The 15,591-nt window shown below is 30.8% G+C and overlaps 1 protein-coding gene across 1 annotated transcript; it reads left to right on the forward strand.

The window, feature by feature from the left end:
- The first annotated feature begins 283 nt into the window (after positions 1 to 283).
- Positions 284 to 14,947, forward strand: LOC142332764 (uncharacterized). Its single transcript, XM_075379379.1, has 3 exons — positions 284 to 421; positions 12,902 to 13,063; positions 14,891 to 14,947. The coding sequence occupies exons 1-3, from the start codon at positions 284 to 286 to the stop codon at positions 14,945 to 14,947; spliced, it is 357 nt and encodes a 118-aa protein (XP_075235494.1).
- The last annotated feature ends 644 nt before the right edge of the window (positions 14,948 to 15,591 follow it).

The raw sequence follows: 15,591 nt of genomic DNA on the forward strand, positions 1-15,591 counted from the left end.
AGTTTTGGAAACTTTAACAAAATTAGGTGTGGATATTAAAAACTGTTGAGAACAATCTTTTGATAATGCTTCAAATATGTCAGAAAGTTTTCAGGTTTGCAAGCATGCATTAAAAACATAGTCCAAGTGCGATTCTGTGTGCTAACCATTCTTTAAATTTAATTGGAAATTTCATTGCAGAAAATTGTAGCACTCTAGTTCAATATTTTATGTTTGTGCAAAAATTATTCACATTTTTCTCTGCGTCAACTCATCGCTGAAAATTTTAACGAGTAAACTAGAAATGTGTAAAGATAAAGAATCCATCTCGCTGAAAAGAGATTCTGATACAAGATGGCCAACAGCTGTTTTAGCTATAAAACTTGGATTCGTCCGTGTAAAAGAGGTTTTAAATGAAATTTGTAATGCAGAAGAAAAACAAGTAGTGGAGGTTTTCCAATTTCTTCAGAACTGAAGAAATTATTTCTTCAGAACTGAAGAAATTGGACAAATATCAACCCGCCCTAATGACAGTGATTTGGAATACTATTTTGCAAAGAATAAATGCTACTAGTTAATCACTGCAGTCAGTAGAGTGCGAACTATTCAAGGGATCTATCCTACTGAAGTCATTTGAAAATTTTATCAATAATTTTCCAGAAGAATACGAAAAAGTTGAAAAAGACACAACTGATTTATTATCAGGGCTATCATTTAGTGTGAAAGGTGAACAAACTCGCAGATGAAGAAAGAGAAACATGTTTTTTGATGAACACAAACAAAATCGGACATGAATTCACAATAAGAGAAAATTTTAAAGTCAATTAATTTTGTGTCGTACGTGATAACACTAAGGCACAACTATCTCAAAGAGCTCAGAAGTACGAAGTTGTTCTAGAGCCGTTTCGTTTAGTTTTTGATCAGAAATTGTCAACAGAAGAAAGAAAGCAATTAAAAGCTTGGAAAGATGAAACATTGGAAGATGAATTTGATCATTTTTTAATATTTCTAAAAGAAAACGAGGACACCGTAAAAACCACACCAGACAATTCAGACATCTTAGATTTCTCGTGTGGTCGATAGTGATGTGGTGTCAATAGTTATCAAATCTACCGAGCCGCCAAAGAAATGTCTTGCGCGTTTCCGATAATTGAAAAATTATTGAAGATTTTTCTAACAATTTCCTTATCTAATGCGTACGGAGAAAGATAATTATTGTCTGCTTTAAAGAATAAAAAACTATCTAAGGAATAGAATGGGAGAAGAAAGACTAAATAACTTGGCCATTTTGTGTATAGAGCAGGAAATCTAAAACCGCACTGACACTGCCAAAATAATTATTTACGATTTTGCAAGAAATAAAGGAAGAAGGAAATTCATGTAAAAATATTTTTTTTAAATAGATTTATTTAATGTGTAACGGTATGAAATTTTTTATTACTTTTCTTTTTTGTTAATAAGTTTATGAGAGTTTTCCTGGATCTTGTATTTCTAACTTGAGTTTGAGGGGCCCAAAATTTTTACCGCTTGGAGCTCCACTTGACTTGATCCGCCACTGTGATCAGACTCTCTAAATGGATGTAATCTGTATTGTCTAAGTAAATTAATTTTTAGAATCTAAATTGAATGTTTTCAATAATTATTTATTTTTAGAAAAAGTACTTCATACATTAGAATTATATTCTAAAATTGACCAAACAAATGTGTAATATAAATTAAACAAAAAATCATTATGAATAAACGTTTTAGAAATAGTAATAAATCTAGATTTTTAAGCGATTTATTAACAATTTTTATTACATGTACTAAAAAAAAAAGCGGCCCGCCGTGAAAATGTTTCAATATTTTGAATTTACCTTACTAACAACAAAAACTTTTATATCGAAAAGCTTCAAAATACTGAAATTTTTACCTGTTTCTTGAGTTGAACACAGTGATTTTTAACACAATTTTAGATAAATCGTTCGAACAAATGAATCGTTCGTGCGCTGTGCGCAGCCACCCGGCGCACCACCATTGGTCCTCTCTTCGCCTATAGGAGATGTAATAAAATGTGAGCACATACGGCAAACAAACAAACCCACGCATCATCTTTTTTAATGGAAAGAGAAATCAAAGGAAAAGCCAGATCCAAATACAACACCAAGAACAATAAGTTTCTTTACCTTATATTTAATATTGCTAATACAAAAAAATTAACAGTAATTTTGGATTTTCATTTGGTAATCTACATAAACTAAAATTTTTTAACGATAAAAAAAATTTCTTTCTGATTCACAATATTATTTATTCATATTCTGCTTATTCTTGAAGTAACTATCCACAATCTCTAATATGTCTGAATGAGATTAACAAATATCAAAAACAGCAATGGCCCAAAGTTGAGCTAAACACCAGAAAATACATTAAATTTGTGTTCATCTGATATAATTGGGGTTATAACTTGAAGGAGTTTGAGACTAATAAATATAACAAATATAAAGAACCACTTTTAGAATTGTTCAGACAATTTTAAAGAAAAAAAAGCTTTAATATAAATAATATATAAACACAATAACAATAATTTTCTTTTATTACAGTTCAATCATGTCAGGAAGTATGGCTTTAACAAGAAGACTATTAAAAAATGTTGGTGTAAAAAATTCTAAAAATTCAGTGTTACAAACAAAACTATTAACGATAATATCATTATACATATTAATTCAATCAATTTTAGCATCGGTATGCAACTGGGATCAACTTGAATTACGATTTATAGCATTGGAAGATTTAAATGCTAGTTTATTTAGTACAGCAGTATTAATGGAATTAATTTTACTTCCATCAAATATAACATTACTTATAACAGCTGAAAAAAAATACTTTTGTGAAAATTATTACAATTTTTTATCAAAAAAATATCAGTTATTCATAAAAAAATCAAATGAAATTGAAAAGATTATTGTTAAAAGAATAAGAAATCTATATATATGTTTTTTTCTTAATTTGTCATTGCCGTCGTTGTTATTGTCAATAAAAAACTATATCATTAAAAATTATGATAAGAGATATCCTTTTGAAGGAATTTATCCTTTTGATTCAAACAATATAAAGTATTATATACCACTATACATACTTCAATTTTTTTATTGTGTAATTATAAGTATTGGTGCTTTTTGCAACTCATCAGTATCAATAATATCAACTTATCATTTAAAGATAGAGATACAACTATTTTGTAAATCAGTAAATGAAATAGATGATAATATAAATAGTTATTTAATAAAATACGAGATGAATTTTAAGAATACATTTGAATATCAGTTGAAAAAATATCTGAAACAATTAGCAGATCATCAAGATTATATATACAGGTATATTTTATGATTCAGTATTAGCAATGGCAACACCCAGTTGCATCTGGGTGATTGTCATTTATTATCAACACATCTACTTGTAGAAGTAGTAAGTATTATTTGCATGTTATGCGGTAACTTTCAAGATATCACTTCTCTTACTTAATCAATTGCTAGTAGTTTCATGTTCATGAGCTTCTCATAATAGTTACAAAAAATAAATATTTTAACCAAATCAGTATATAATTAAACATAAATTAGATCATGTCACAAATGGGAAGGTTTGCTATACTTCAAATATAAAAAGTAACTACCCCAGCATTTGCATGGGTGGATCAATGGTACTCTTAAAACCTTAATAGAGTTGTATCAGAGAGATAAACAATTAATTTCCATATTTATACATAGTTAAGAAAATATGCAAATAGATTAAACAAATTAAATAAGAACAAAAAATACAAATTTTAAAGGCATTAATAGAATTAATTTAATAACTATAATATTTATTTTCCAAAGATAAATTGATAAATTCAAAAATTATTTATTAAATTCATAAATAATTACAATTAAAAATCCTAAACAGATAAGTACATTAAATACATTACATTAATTGAAATATAATTAATCTATCAATCCTGATGTACATTAAGATATAAACATTAAATAAAAATTATCATTAAAAGAAATGGACAAAGACTTCTTGGAACATTAGGCATCCTGTTTTTAAAATATCCAATTGTTTAATTCTATTTTAAATTAATGCATGGGAAGATCTTTCTATATTGAACCTAAAGAACTTGATTTGTCAAATTTATTCAATTAAATATGATAATCCAGTCACGATCCTACAAATGACCAAATTTGTGTAATTTGTAAAGTGCTCTTGGCCATGAATGATTTTATGGGAACATTATACATGCCAAGAGGTTGAGCAGTTAAAAAAAGATAATTTTTGTATCAGATCCAGACTTTTGTTTCAGAAAATTTTCCTGTTGATTTATTGTTGAGGAAATAATCTAAATTAAGTATAATTCAAAAGTAAATTACATTATAAGGTGTTCTGTATAATAATAAAATGATTAATGGGTTCTGGGAAGGTGGCATTTAAAATGTGAAGGGAAATGTTTTTACCAATATGAGTCTTTCTTGTAAAAATACAGCTCGGTTACATTCAACCACACCAATTAGTATTTGGAAGGATATTAAAAGAAACCTAAATTATTTCCAACAGCTGCTGAAAATAGAAGTGCCTCAACATTTGTGTCAATTTTTAGGCAATAGACGTGACCTTGCAACACCATGATGTCTGATAAGTAGTGGACATACAGAACACATAATTTACCAGGAGAACATTCATCAGATGGTGAACCTCATGTAATAATCAGTTGAGTTTTCAAGCGATATGGATGCCACCTTCACATGTAAAAACAAAATTATCTAAAATCACAGTAATTTTAACCAATTAAGAATTACAACAATTCTTGGCACTTCTGATTTCTTTTCTTTTTTTAGTATTCAAAGACGTTTACCTGAATAATTATTATCTGGAGGTGGGGAACATACACTATGAATTCTGTTCAATATATTTATTTAAATCTTGAAATAACTACATCTTAGTTGAATTTGGAAATCACAGGTGGCAACAGTGTTGTTATATGATAATACTACAATATAAACAATGCTAGATTTTGTTGAAAAGTTAAAATCTGATCTCTTTCCACATCTGGCATATAGCTTTGCTTTAGTACCCAGTAATCTGCATCAACAAAGGCATCAAGGAGGCTCAGTTCTCAACAGATGAAGGAAACAAGCTATACAATCAAGCATGGAACATTAATTGCCTAAATTTTTATTTCATCTCATGTGACAACTTGCAGTTTGTTAACTAAACTTTTTTTCTGCTTAACTTCCAGAACCACCATAACGTATTACTTCAGAGAATGAATGAAGATGATGTGTATAAATGAAGTGTCGTCTTGTACAGTCTCAGGTTGACCATTCCTGAGATGTGTAGTTAATTGAAACCCAACTACCAAAGAACACCGGTATCCACGATTTAGTATTCAAATCCATATAAAAGTAACTGCTTTTACTAGTATTTAAACCTTAGAACTCTCAACTTCATTGCTAAGTAAATAAACTATATCCAACTGAATTACCAATTGATTTAGATATTTTATCATCTCTTTTCAAAAAGACAACTCAGGATATATATTAATTTAAAGCCATCCTTGTTCATACATGATTGTACAAGGAAATTATAGGTACAAATGACTTACCCTTCTGTTTTGTATTTGACAAAAAGGTTATATTATTGTTTTTTTAAGTTTTAGGGGTATTGTCTTCTGTGGTCATTAGGCTCTTTCCACATCAAAAAAATCAAAATCAAATATTCCTTTCACACCTGTATAAAAAACAATAGTGACATAGTCAGAAGACTAGTCTTGTCAAAACAAATCAACTGAAAAAGACTTGTCAAAGGATATAAAAATCCTAAATAAACACAAAGAGTCAAGGATGTAAAGGGCCCTTGCCCTTACCACTTAAAGAAACACTAAAACACAATAAAAAAAAACACTTAAAACACAAAAACCATTTCTAATGAAATGTTTTCACAAAGTATCAAAACTAAATTAATAATGATAAAACTAAATGATAAACTAAATTAAATTGATAGATAATGAAGTCAAAGCAAATAAGAACTAAATTATTCTTAAAATCGATTGCCTAGATTTACCCTTAGGCAATCCTTTCTTTCTTATTTTTTCCATCTTCCTGAAGGTCTCGGTGTTGAAGAACTTCAGGGTGTCAGAGTCTCCAGAGATGGATTCCTCTGATCCTCCACAGTAAATCATGGAGGATCTCCTGCTGCCAGCATCAAATGTTACCACCTCCGATGGTGTGATCAGCAGTGCATCTGAGTCAACACTCGATGCTCTCCTCGCTAATGCATGTGGGGCGGCTGAAGTGCTTCTCCTCTCATTTAAAGGCCTCTGTGCCTTCAGAGGCTTGTTACAGTTCAAAGTCCTCTTTTTCTAACAGCTTAATTTCTGGCTTCACAGATGCCTAATGGGTATTTTATCAATTTGCACTTTTGCATGTACTGCTTTTGATTCAGGTTTCTTGTATGTTTCATTATTATTTTCTTCCTTTTTTTCCCCACTGGTTCTTTGGAAGCATCTCCTTTTTTCGTAACTAGTATACAGCTATTTCTGGATGGAGACTCTTCTATTTGTCACTGATGATATGTTCAACCATTTTAGCCAATACTAGAGCTAATTCTGAGAGCATGTCCTGTAATTTAAAGGAAGTTGCAGTAGCAACCACAAACTTGTGCATATGATGCAATCTTTGGTGTTCTACCAAGCACAATTTAATTTGCATCAAAGTAACTGACTTTCTGTACTGTCTTGATCTCTTGTACAGCAACTTCTTGTTTGTAAATAGGACAATCCCTAGATCATGCAGATTGGTGCCCATGACAGTTGACACAGATAGAAGGAACCATGCATGGGTCATCAGGATGTAATAGTTCACTACATGCACAAATTTGCTTCCTCATGCAACATGCCATTGTGTGTCTGAATCTCTGACATCCAATGCAATACAAAGGAATCAGGATAAATTATATACATTCAACCTATGAAATCCAGCTTTTATCTTCTCGGACTCTTCGGCTTACTAAAAGTTAACATGTATAACACAATGAGGAAGAGAAGGACCCACAATGGACGGCGCAAGACTTTGCCAGAGCAAGCTCACAGCATCACCCACCCACGATCTGGCTCTACAACCAGGAAGAAGGATGAGCATTTCCCGTCCACACTTCACCCAGCATCGGCACAAACAAATCACAATCATGCCTCCTGCCCCCCGCTACAAGCAGTGAAAACAAGAAGCATAACCGCAACCTGCTTGGACAGCACGAGACCTCCAATCCCGTACTCCAAGCTAGCTTTTGAGCAATATCATTGCCCTGTTGGCCGACGTAAGTGAAAATACCAAAGTACCATTTCGTTGCCTTCCCTGGAGATGTGCATAGATGTTATTGCATGGACATGGGGTTAGAAATTATCTGGGGCATTATTGTTATTATTAATCACAACAGGAGGCAGCAAACAGGAAATGACTGGGAGACCATCCCGGGAGGTACGAACTCGTACGTTCATCCTAGGCAAGAGAACTAGGACCAGAAGACATGATGCAGCAAGGCAGCATGATGGACCGCAAGGCTCATTCCTCTGGCCAGACCATGGACAGAGTGGTGGCATGGAGAGCTGGAGTACCAGATAACCCAATTTTTAAGGAGTCCACGGGTACTTCTGCATTTATCTACATGCCATTGGGAAAGCGCCATCCTCCGACTGCCTCTATAGCCCCGATGTACAAGACAATGATGCTGATCACACCTTTTTCAAGTGAGCTTGGTAGGCGGTAGATCAGGAGACAGACACCAGAACCAGATCTTGGAGCACTGAGCCCACACAATATGGTTGCGATGATGCTCTGAGATCTGAGCACCTGGGAGAGTGTGGCCCAATTCATTGGGGGCATTCTCAGGGCTAAGAAAGGCGACCTGGAAACCCTGAAAATCCTGGAATCCTGAGCCAGGTGCAAACTAGATAGCAACCTTCTCAGATTAGGATAGGAGGACTTGACCCGAAGTAATGTGTAAAAACTGTTCCAGGCCAAGTCCTGGTAGAAAGGGGGGTGGTTTTAGCCATTAGTCTACTAATGGCAATTTGATAAGACTACCAGCAGGAGCCTGGCACTCTATATGTGAATGTATTTCCACCTCCCTCCCAAAAAAAAAAATTATTAATATTATTAGAACTACAACCAGAAAATAAATCAATTTTTTTTTGTTTTTATAGAACGTATAAAAGTGTAAATGAAAGTCTAAGAATAATTTCATTGTTTTATTATGCAGCAATATGTCTACTCAGTTGTATGTCTTTATTTTGGATTGCTGAGGTAATTAAAATATAATTTATTTCATTTACTTAATAACTTAAATATGTTTTGTTAATTTATTATTTATTTATTCTCATAGTAACATAGAGGCCCATTTACAGGGGCCAATTTACAGTTTTATTTTCTCTGACAAAAAAAATTAATTTTGTAGTATGTGAAAAATACCAAACCTTGTAGATTCAAACTCAGAACCTTCCAGATGGTAGACAGAATTACTACAACTAAATCATAAAAGTGATTCCGTTCATTTCAATAAACAGATCATAGTAGTACATGCTGGAAAACTGTCCATCAGGTTATTTTCAATTATATATTCTAAATATTGAAGTGTGTTCTAAATATTGAATATGTAAGTCAGTACAGTTTTCAGTAGGGAAGTACGATTCAGCAAAGCTCTTGAGAAGTTCAGCAAAGCTGTTGAGTTCATATTTCAGATCATCCATAAACGGCTCTCCATATTGTTTTATTAAAGTGTAAATGCAAGTTTGAAATTACTTAATGACATACATCTTAATTTTTGCAGGGCTAAGAATCCTATTGCAATTTTTTTAAAAAGAATAATACTTCAAAACATCTCGGTTTAAAGAACAGTCTCAACTAAACTTGTCATTTGGTATAAAAGAAATCTCTTTCCTAATTTTAGCTATTTAGTAAAGCATTGATTTAATTCTGCATTTCTAACTAATGAAAAAACTTAGTTATTATGGTATCAGAGAAGCTGGTTAAGATAATAACTTACTGATTAGAAAAAAATGATTAAATTTCATTTTTCACTAAGTTCGCCTTTTTAAAATATAGGTCTTCAATTCAATCTATAAATGCTTTGTAAAATAGAGATGTAATCTTGGGTCCTAGCTCTTTTTATTATTTATCTTTATTATTATCCTCAAGATATCAGATCATTTATTGTTAACTTCTGCACAGATGACACCACTGTATTTATATTTCATGGTAACTAGTTATCATTACCTGAAAACTCAACATTAGCAGTTCAAAAAATCATTTCTTGAATGAATTGTTAACTTACTTAAATGTGGTTCTCATCTAGATTTATTATTGCTAACTATACAGCCAGTATTCCTATTAAAGATAATTTCTGTTGTCTATATCATAAAATTTCTGGGTGTCTTCTTGGATGATATATTTTTGTTAACAATTATATTCATTTCATCAATTGAAATTGTATATCACTTGAAAAATTTCTAATAAAATGCTAAGTTTATTAAGCATTTTTAATTTTTATTAAACATTAATAAAATATGTACTTTAATAATTTCAATAATACAATTAAAAATGATATTTTAATTTATACTAATTTTACTTATTTATCTTCATATATATGCTTTTGTATTATTTCTTCATCATAATTTTTAATATTAACAGGGAACCACATTTTTTATTTTAAATTCTGCATTTGAAGATGTCACATTGAACAATGTTTAATGTAGTTTTTCTTTGAACTTCTGTACAAATGCTGGATCTGTTCTCTTCTTATTTTTTAATCATGGATTAATACACACACCATTTCTTAAATTATCTGTGTAATGTAGAATTATATACCGAATAAAATAATATGTTCATTTTAATTTATTTGGTTAGAATAAAAATAACTAAAAGAAAAAATGAAGTTCTATTTTAAATTTCAGGCCAACAGCATCATACAAATTATTGAATACAGTTTATTTCTATTTGCTGGTATACTTGTGTTATATTTATATCTATCAAGTGGTCAGAGAGTAGTTAATGAGGTAAGGCATGTTTATAAAATTATGTAAGCATTGGAATGGGTTTATCATTTGCAAAATCTGTTATGCAAAAACACTTTACATTTTTCAGTAAATGTAAAGAAATTGTATTTTCTTTCCTAGTATATGTTTTGCAATAAAGATTATTCAACATATTAGATATTAAATATGCATAATCATGAAAAATACCCATACCAAAAATGTAGCGTGGAGAAACATAAAAAATGCCATTTAGAAGGCCACAAAAGTAAGATTACTTCCATTTGAATAAAAATGGACCCTGAAAAATGGGAAAAGAACCCTGAAAAATTATGTAAAGAAATTTTTATTAAATATTATAATAAAAACATATATTTCTGCATTATTTAGCCACTTTAATGTAAATACCCTCCTCTATGAATCATGAGACCTTGCCATTGGTGAGGGGGCTTGAGTGCTCAGGGATACAGAGTAGCTGGACCGAAGGTGCAACCATATCGGAGAGGTATCTGTTGAGAGCCAGACTAAGGAATGATTCCTGAAAGAGGGCAGCAGCTCTTTCAGTAGTTGTTAGGGGCGTGAGTCAGAATGACTTAAACGGCCATATCAACATCACTCAGTCCTCTGAGTACTGCACAGCTGAAAGCAATGGAAAACTACACCTGCTTTTTTTCCAAGAAAATGTGGCTCTCTGCATTTTCATATAGCAATGATGGAGGCGCCTTCCTTGGTAAAATATTCTGGAGGTAAACTAGTCCCCCGTTCGGATCTCCGGGTGGGGACTACTAAGGAAGGGGTCACCAGAAAATTAAAAAATAACATTCTACGAGTCGGAGCGTGGAATGTTAGAAGTTTAAAAAAGGTTGGTAGGCTAGAAAATTTAAAAAGGGAAATGGATAGGATAAATGTGGATGTAGTAGGAATTAGTGAGGTTCGGTAATTCGGGAAGAGGAAGGCGACTTTTGGTCAGGTGATTTTAGAATAATTAACTCAGCTTCAAATAATGGGCAGGCAGGAGTAGGTTTCATAATGAACAAGAAGATAGGGAAGAGAGTAGAGTATTTCAAAATGCATAGCGATAGAATCATTGTAATAAGGATAAAATCAAAACCTAAACCGACAACGATTGTTAACGTCTACATGCCTACAAGCGCCCATGATGATGATGAGGTAGAGTGTGTATACGAAGAGATTGATGAAGCAATTAAACACGTAAAAGGAGATGAAAATTTTATAATAGTTGGAGATTGGAATGCAAGCATTGGAAAAGGCAAGGAAGGAAATATAGTGGGTGAATACGGGCTGGGCAAAAGGAATGAAAGAGGGGACCAACTTATAGAGTTTTGCACAAAGTATAATTTAGTAATTGCCAACACCCAATTTAAAAATCATAATAGAAGAATATACACTTGGAAAAAGCCAGGCGATACTGCAAGGTATCAGATACATTATATCATGGTTAAGCAAAGATTTAGAAATCAACTGGTTGACTGCAAAACTTACCCTGGAGCAGACATTGATAGCGACCATAATTTAGTGATAATGAAATGTAGATTGGGGTTTAAAAACCTGAAGAAAAGGTGTCAGATGAATCGGTGGAATTTAGAGAAGCTTGAGGAAGAGGAGGTAAAGAAGATTTTTGAGAAAGACATCGCAAGAGGTATGAGTAAAAAAGATACGCTAGAAAATGTAGAAGAAGAATGGGAGAATGTTAAAAAGGAAATTCTTAAATCAGCAGAAGCAAACTTAGGCAGAATAAAGAGAACTGGTAGAAAACCTTGGGTTTCAGACGATATATTGCAGCTGATGGATGAACGTAAAAAATATAAGAATGCTAGTGATGAAGAAAGTAAAAGGAACTATCGGCAATTAAGAAATGCTATAAACAGGAAGTGCAAACTGGCAAAAGAAGAGTGGATTAAAGAAAAGTGTTCAGAAGTGGAAAGAGAAATAAACATTGGTAAAATAGACGGAGCATACAGGAAAGTTAAGGAAAATTTTGGGGTACATAAATTAAAATCTAGTAATATGTTAAACAAAGATGGTACACCAATAAATAATACGAAAGGTAAAGTTGATAGATGGGTGGAATATATTGAATAGTTATACGGAGGAAATGAATTAGAAAATGGTGTTATAGAGGAAGAAGAGGAAGTTGAGGAGGATGAAATGGGAGAAACAATACTGAGATCTGAATTTAAGAGAGCATTAAAAGATTTAAATGGCAGAAAGGCTCCTGGAATAGACGGAATACCTGTAGAATTACTGCGCAGTGCAGGTGAGGTGTTGCTAAACAATGAAATTTCTGTGAAGAAAGTAAGAAAGTGGCAGATTTGTTTAATTTTAAATAATGACTGCCATGTTTGATTAATCTGAATTATTTAATGAAATGCTTAATGAAGAAAGAACTCATTCTATTTATCATAAGCTTATTTAAAGTAGTGTAATGACTAAGAATGAAGACTGAGAAGTTGGTTGAGAGTATGATAGAAGACAATAGTACATGTATTAAAAGAAAGGCAAAGACTAATAAAGTCAAACTGTTAAATAGAGGTGGTTAGAGAGCAGAATGCAAGATACAACCTTCAATACTGAGAATACTTTTCATAAGTGAGTAAACAAAAATACTGGTACTTTATGTTCTTATATACTTATACATTTGTTAAGAAATTATAGATTAATAAATCTACCACAGAGTGATAGATTAATAATGCACATTATTTCATTCTTTTTTTCTGTTAAAGTAGGTTTTGGTCTAGTATAGATATTAAATACTTATATCAAATCTGGAAATGTTAAAAATAACAGCTGTGTAGTATAGACTGAAAAATAAATAAATTTTTAAAATTACATAATAATTTTCTTCTTTCTGATTTTACAAAATTTCAGAGTGAGAATATGAGACGAGCTTTATATAACTGTAACTGGGTTGATAAACCAAACTGGTTTAAAACTTCAATTTTATCTATGATGATCCGTTCAACTAAATTGTTAGAATTAAAACCATTTGGTTTGAATAGCTTTGCAATGAATATTGATACATTTATGATGGTAAACTAATTTTTGGAATAATTTTACAATTAATGAACATTTGTGTGTGTGTGCGTGTGTGTGTGTGTGTGCATGCGGGTACACATTCCAGTGTTAGTATTAGTTTATTACTAAACTGTATTTCAGTGGTAGTTTATCTATAATATCTTCTGGACTTCAGAAATATTTTTCATTGTGTTGAATATTGTTGGATATTATTTTTTTATATGGGTATATTCATTATTTTTAATCTTAAACGGGGAGAAAATAATTATCTTTTTACTTTTTTATAGGAAAGTAAAGGAAAAGTATATAAAAACTTTTTGAAAACAGAAATCTATCCAAATTCATTTTCAGAATTAGTGATCATTCTTATTTTTACAAAAAAGATTATTTAGGAGCAAGTATGAGTTTATGTTCTGCACTACTTTGTGGATTAAACTTTCATTCGACAATTTGCCTACTGTGTAAAGTTGCTTTTTCATTTCAATATAACACATATTTATTTATTAACTCTACATGGAACTCTATGGATAATTCCATCTTCAACTCTATGCAAAAAACACTCTGTGAATCTTAAACTTTCATTCGATGCACAGTTTGGCATATATGTGTTTATCAAGCTAGATAGGATTAAATAGTAAATTAACAAGAAAAGAAAATGTTAAAATTGTAATAACATTCTGATTATTAAACTATAAGTTACATTAAACAACACTGTTACTGTCATCAAACATATTTAATAAAATGTTATTATAATAAAAAGTCAGGAATAGTATTAATCCATAAAAAAATCAAAGCCACCTGGTGATCACCAAGCCAGGTCAGAATATAACTATTCTGACACACATTCCCACAAAAAAATAAATAATAAAAGCCAATGAATTACACCTCATTATTTATAAACATTATTATAGGCAAATTCATAATCATAAACCACATAAATCAGCTTATATAAACACAGTTATAAGTTTACACATTTGTACCCTTAACTCTTGCTGACCCAAGTTTTAACCTTGCAGTATGTAATTATAACTATTAATTTTATATAAAATATAATGAAAATAAACAAAAGATATACTGGCAACTGTAGATTTTGACATATTTGTTGAAATTTTGATAAATCTGTCTTTACCCTCGACAGAATGGAGATGGTATGTGCATTTGGGTAAGAAGTTGTGTGCTGTGTGTTCTGTTCTGTTACCCATTTTCCTTAAAAACTACTGCACTGATTTCGATGCAATTTTTTGCATTACATAGGTGTCACCTCAGAACAGGTTCTTAAGTCAGTTTTATGGTTATAAGCTGCCAGGGAGCACTGCAGTAGATATGTTTCTTCAAAACGGCTTCATGGGGTTTTTAAATTTTTAATTTTATCACTTGTTATGGAGAGTATATTTTTCATAAGTATGAAAAGATGTACTCTGGTTGTTATTGTTTAAACAATTAAGATTAGGTTACTGGGTGGACTACATACTCAGGGTAATGCAGGTAATTACATTCTGGGTAATTTAATAAAATATTTTACATAGGTCAATAAAGTTTAAACAAGCCAGATTCATTTACATTGCATGCTATTATAATCAATAACTTCTAAACAAGCGCTGGAATTGATACTAGTAAAAACCTTTTTAGTAAAAGAGTAAGGAGAAATAATTAATATTCAGATCTGTTCCAGAAAAATAATACAGGATGTATGTCAATTCATAAAGGTGAGGAATAGAAGTAGGGTAAGAGGGTTAGTTCAGATGTGAACTGGATTACATCCGTAATGAATGATTTAAGAAATTGAATGTAAAATATAAGAATTAAGGATTCATTGTACTAGTAAAGAATGTTTTGTTACAGGTATTAAAAGCAGCATATACATATTTCCATGCATTAAGAACATTTCAGAATAAATAAAATTTCATAATAAATATATTTATTATAAATCAATGAAGATTTTGGTGATTTATTGTTAGTTCATATTCATTTAAATTCTGTTTATATTTTAAATATTAATCATTAAAATATTCATATTTATCTGTTAAATATTTATTAAAGCTCTATTTCAATAAATTTAGGAATTAAAATCAACACTTTCAATGTTCAGATATTTAAAAAACTCTGTTTTACAAGATCTGTTTAAAAATATCAATTCTTTAAGGTATTGGAATAAAAGCATCTTGTATTATTTATTTCTAGCTCTAATCTCGTTTTTTTTTTAATAATACATATATGTAGTTGTTTACATACAAAAAAATGAGTAAAAATATATATATACTTAAGTATAATGTTTGTGAATGAACACAATCAACTTTTCTCATAGCTGAAAATATTGTTCTTTCATTGTTCATTTCTATTAATTATGTAATTACAATTACCAACTATTTTTATTTATAGTAATTACTATTTTACAAAAACATGAAAAATTGATTTACTATTGTCTTCTTTCAATAAAAATATTTTTTATTGATTACTATTATATTTTTATTTTCATCTGTTCAAAATATTTATACGTATGAAAAAAAATAAGAATATAAACTAGTTCTTTCATTGTTTAGTTA

This window comes from Lycorma delicatula, chromosome 12, assembly GCF_047948215.1.
Source record: "Lycorma delicatula isolate Av1 chromosome 12, ASM4794821v1, whole genome shotgun sequence".
Taxonomy (NCBI): Eukaryota; Metazoa; Arthropoda; class Insecta; order Hemiptera; family Fulgoridae; genus Lycorma; species Lycorma delicatula.

What these genes read in the sequence shown, in the direction of transcription:
- LOC142332764 (XM_075379379.1), top strand. Translation starts at nt 284, where the DNA reads ATGTGTAAAGATAAAGAATCCATCTCGCTGAAAAGAGATTCTGATACA. An exon ending in GTAATGCAGAAGAAAAACAA is followed by an intron (nt 422 to 12,901) that starts GTAGTGGAGGTT and finishes ACAAAATTTCAG; the next exon opens with AGTGAGAATATGAGACGAGC. An exon ending in ATATTGATACATTTATGATG is followed by an intron (nt 13,064 to 14,890) that starts GTAAACTAATTT and finishes GTTTTGTTACAG; the next exon opens with GTATTAAAAGCAGCATATAC.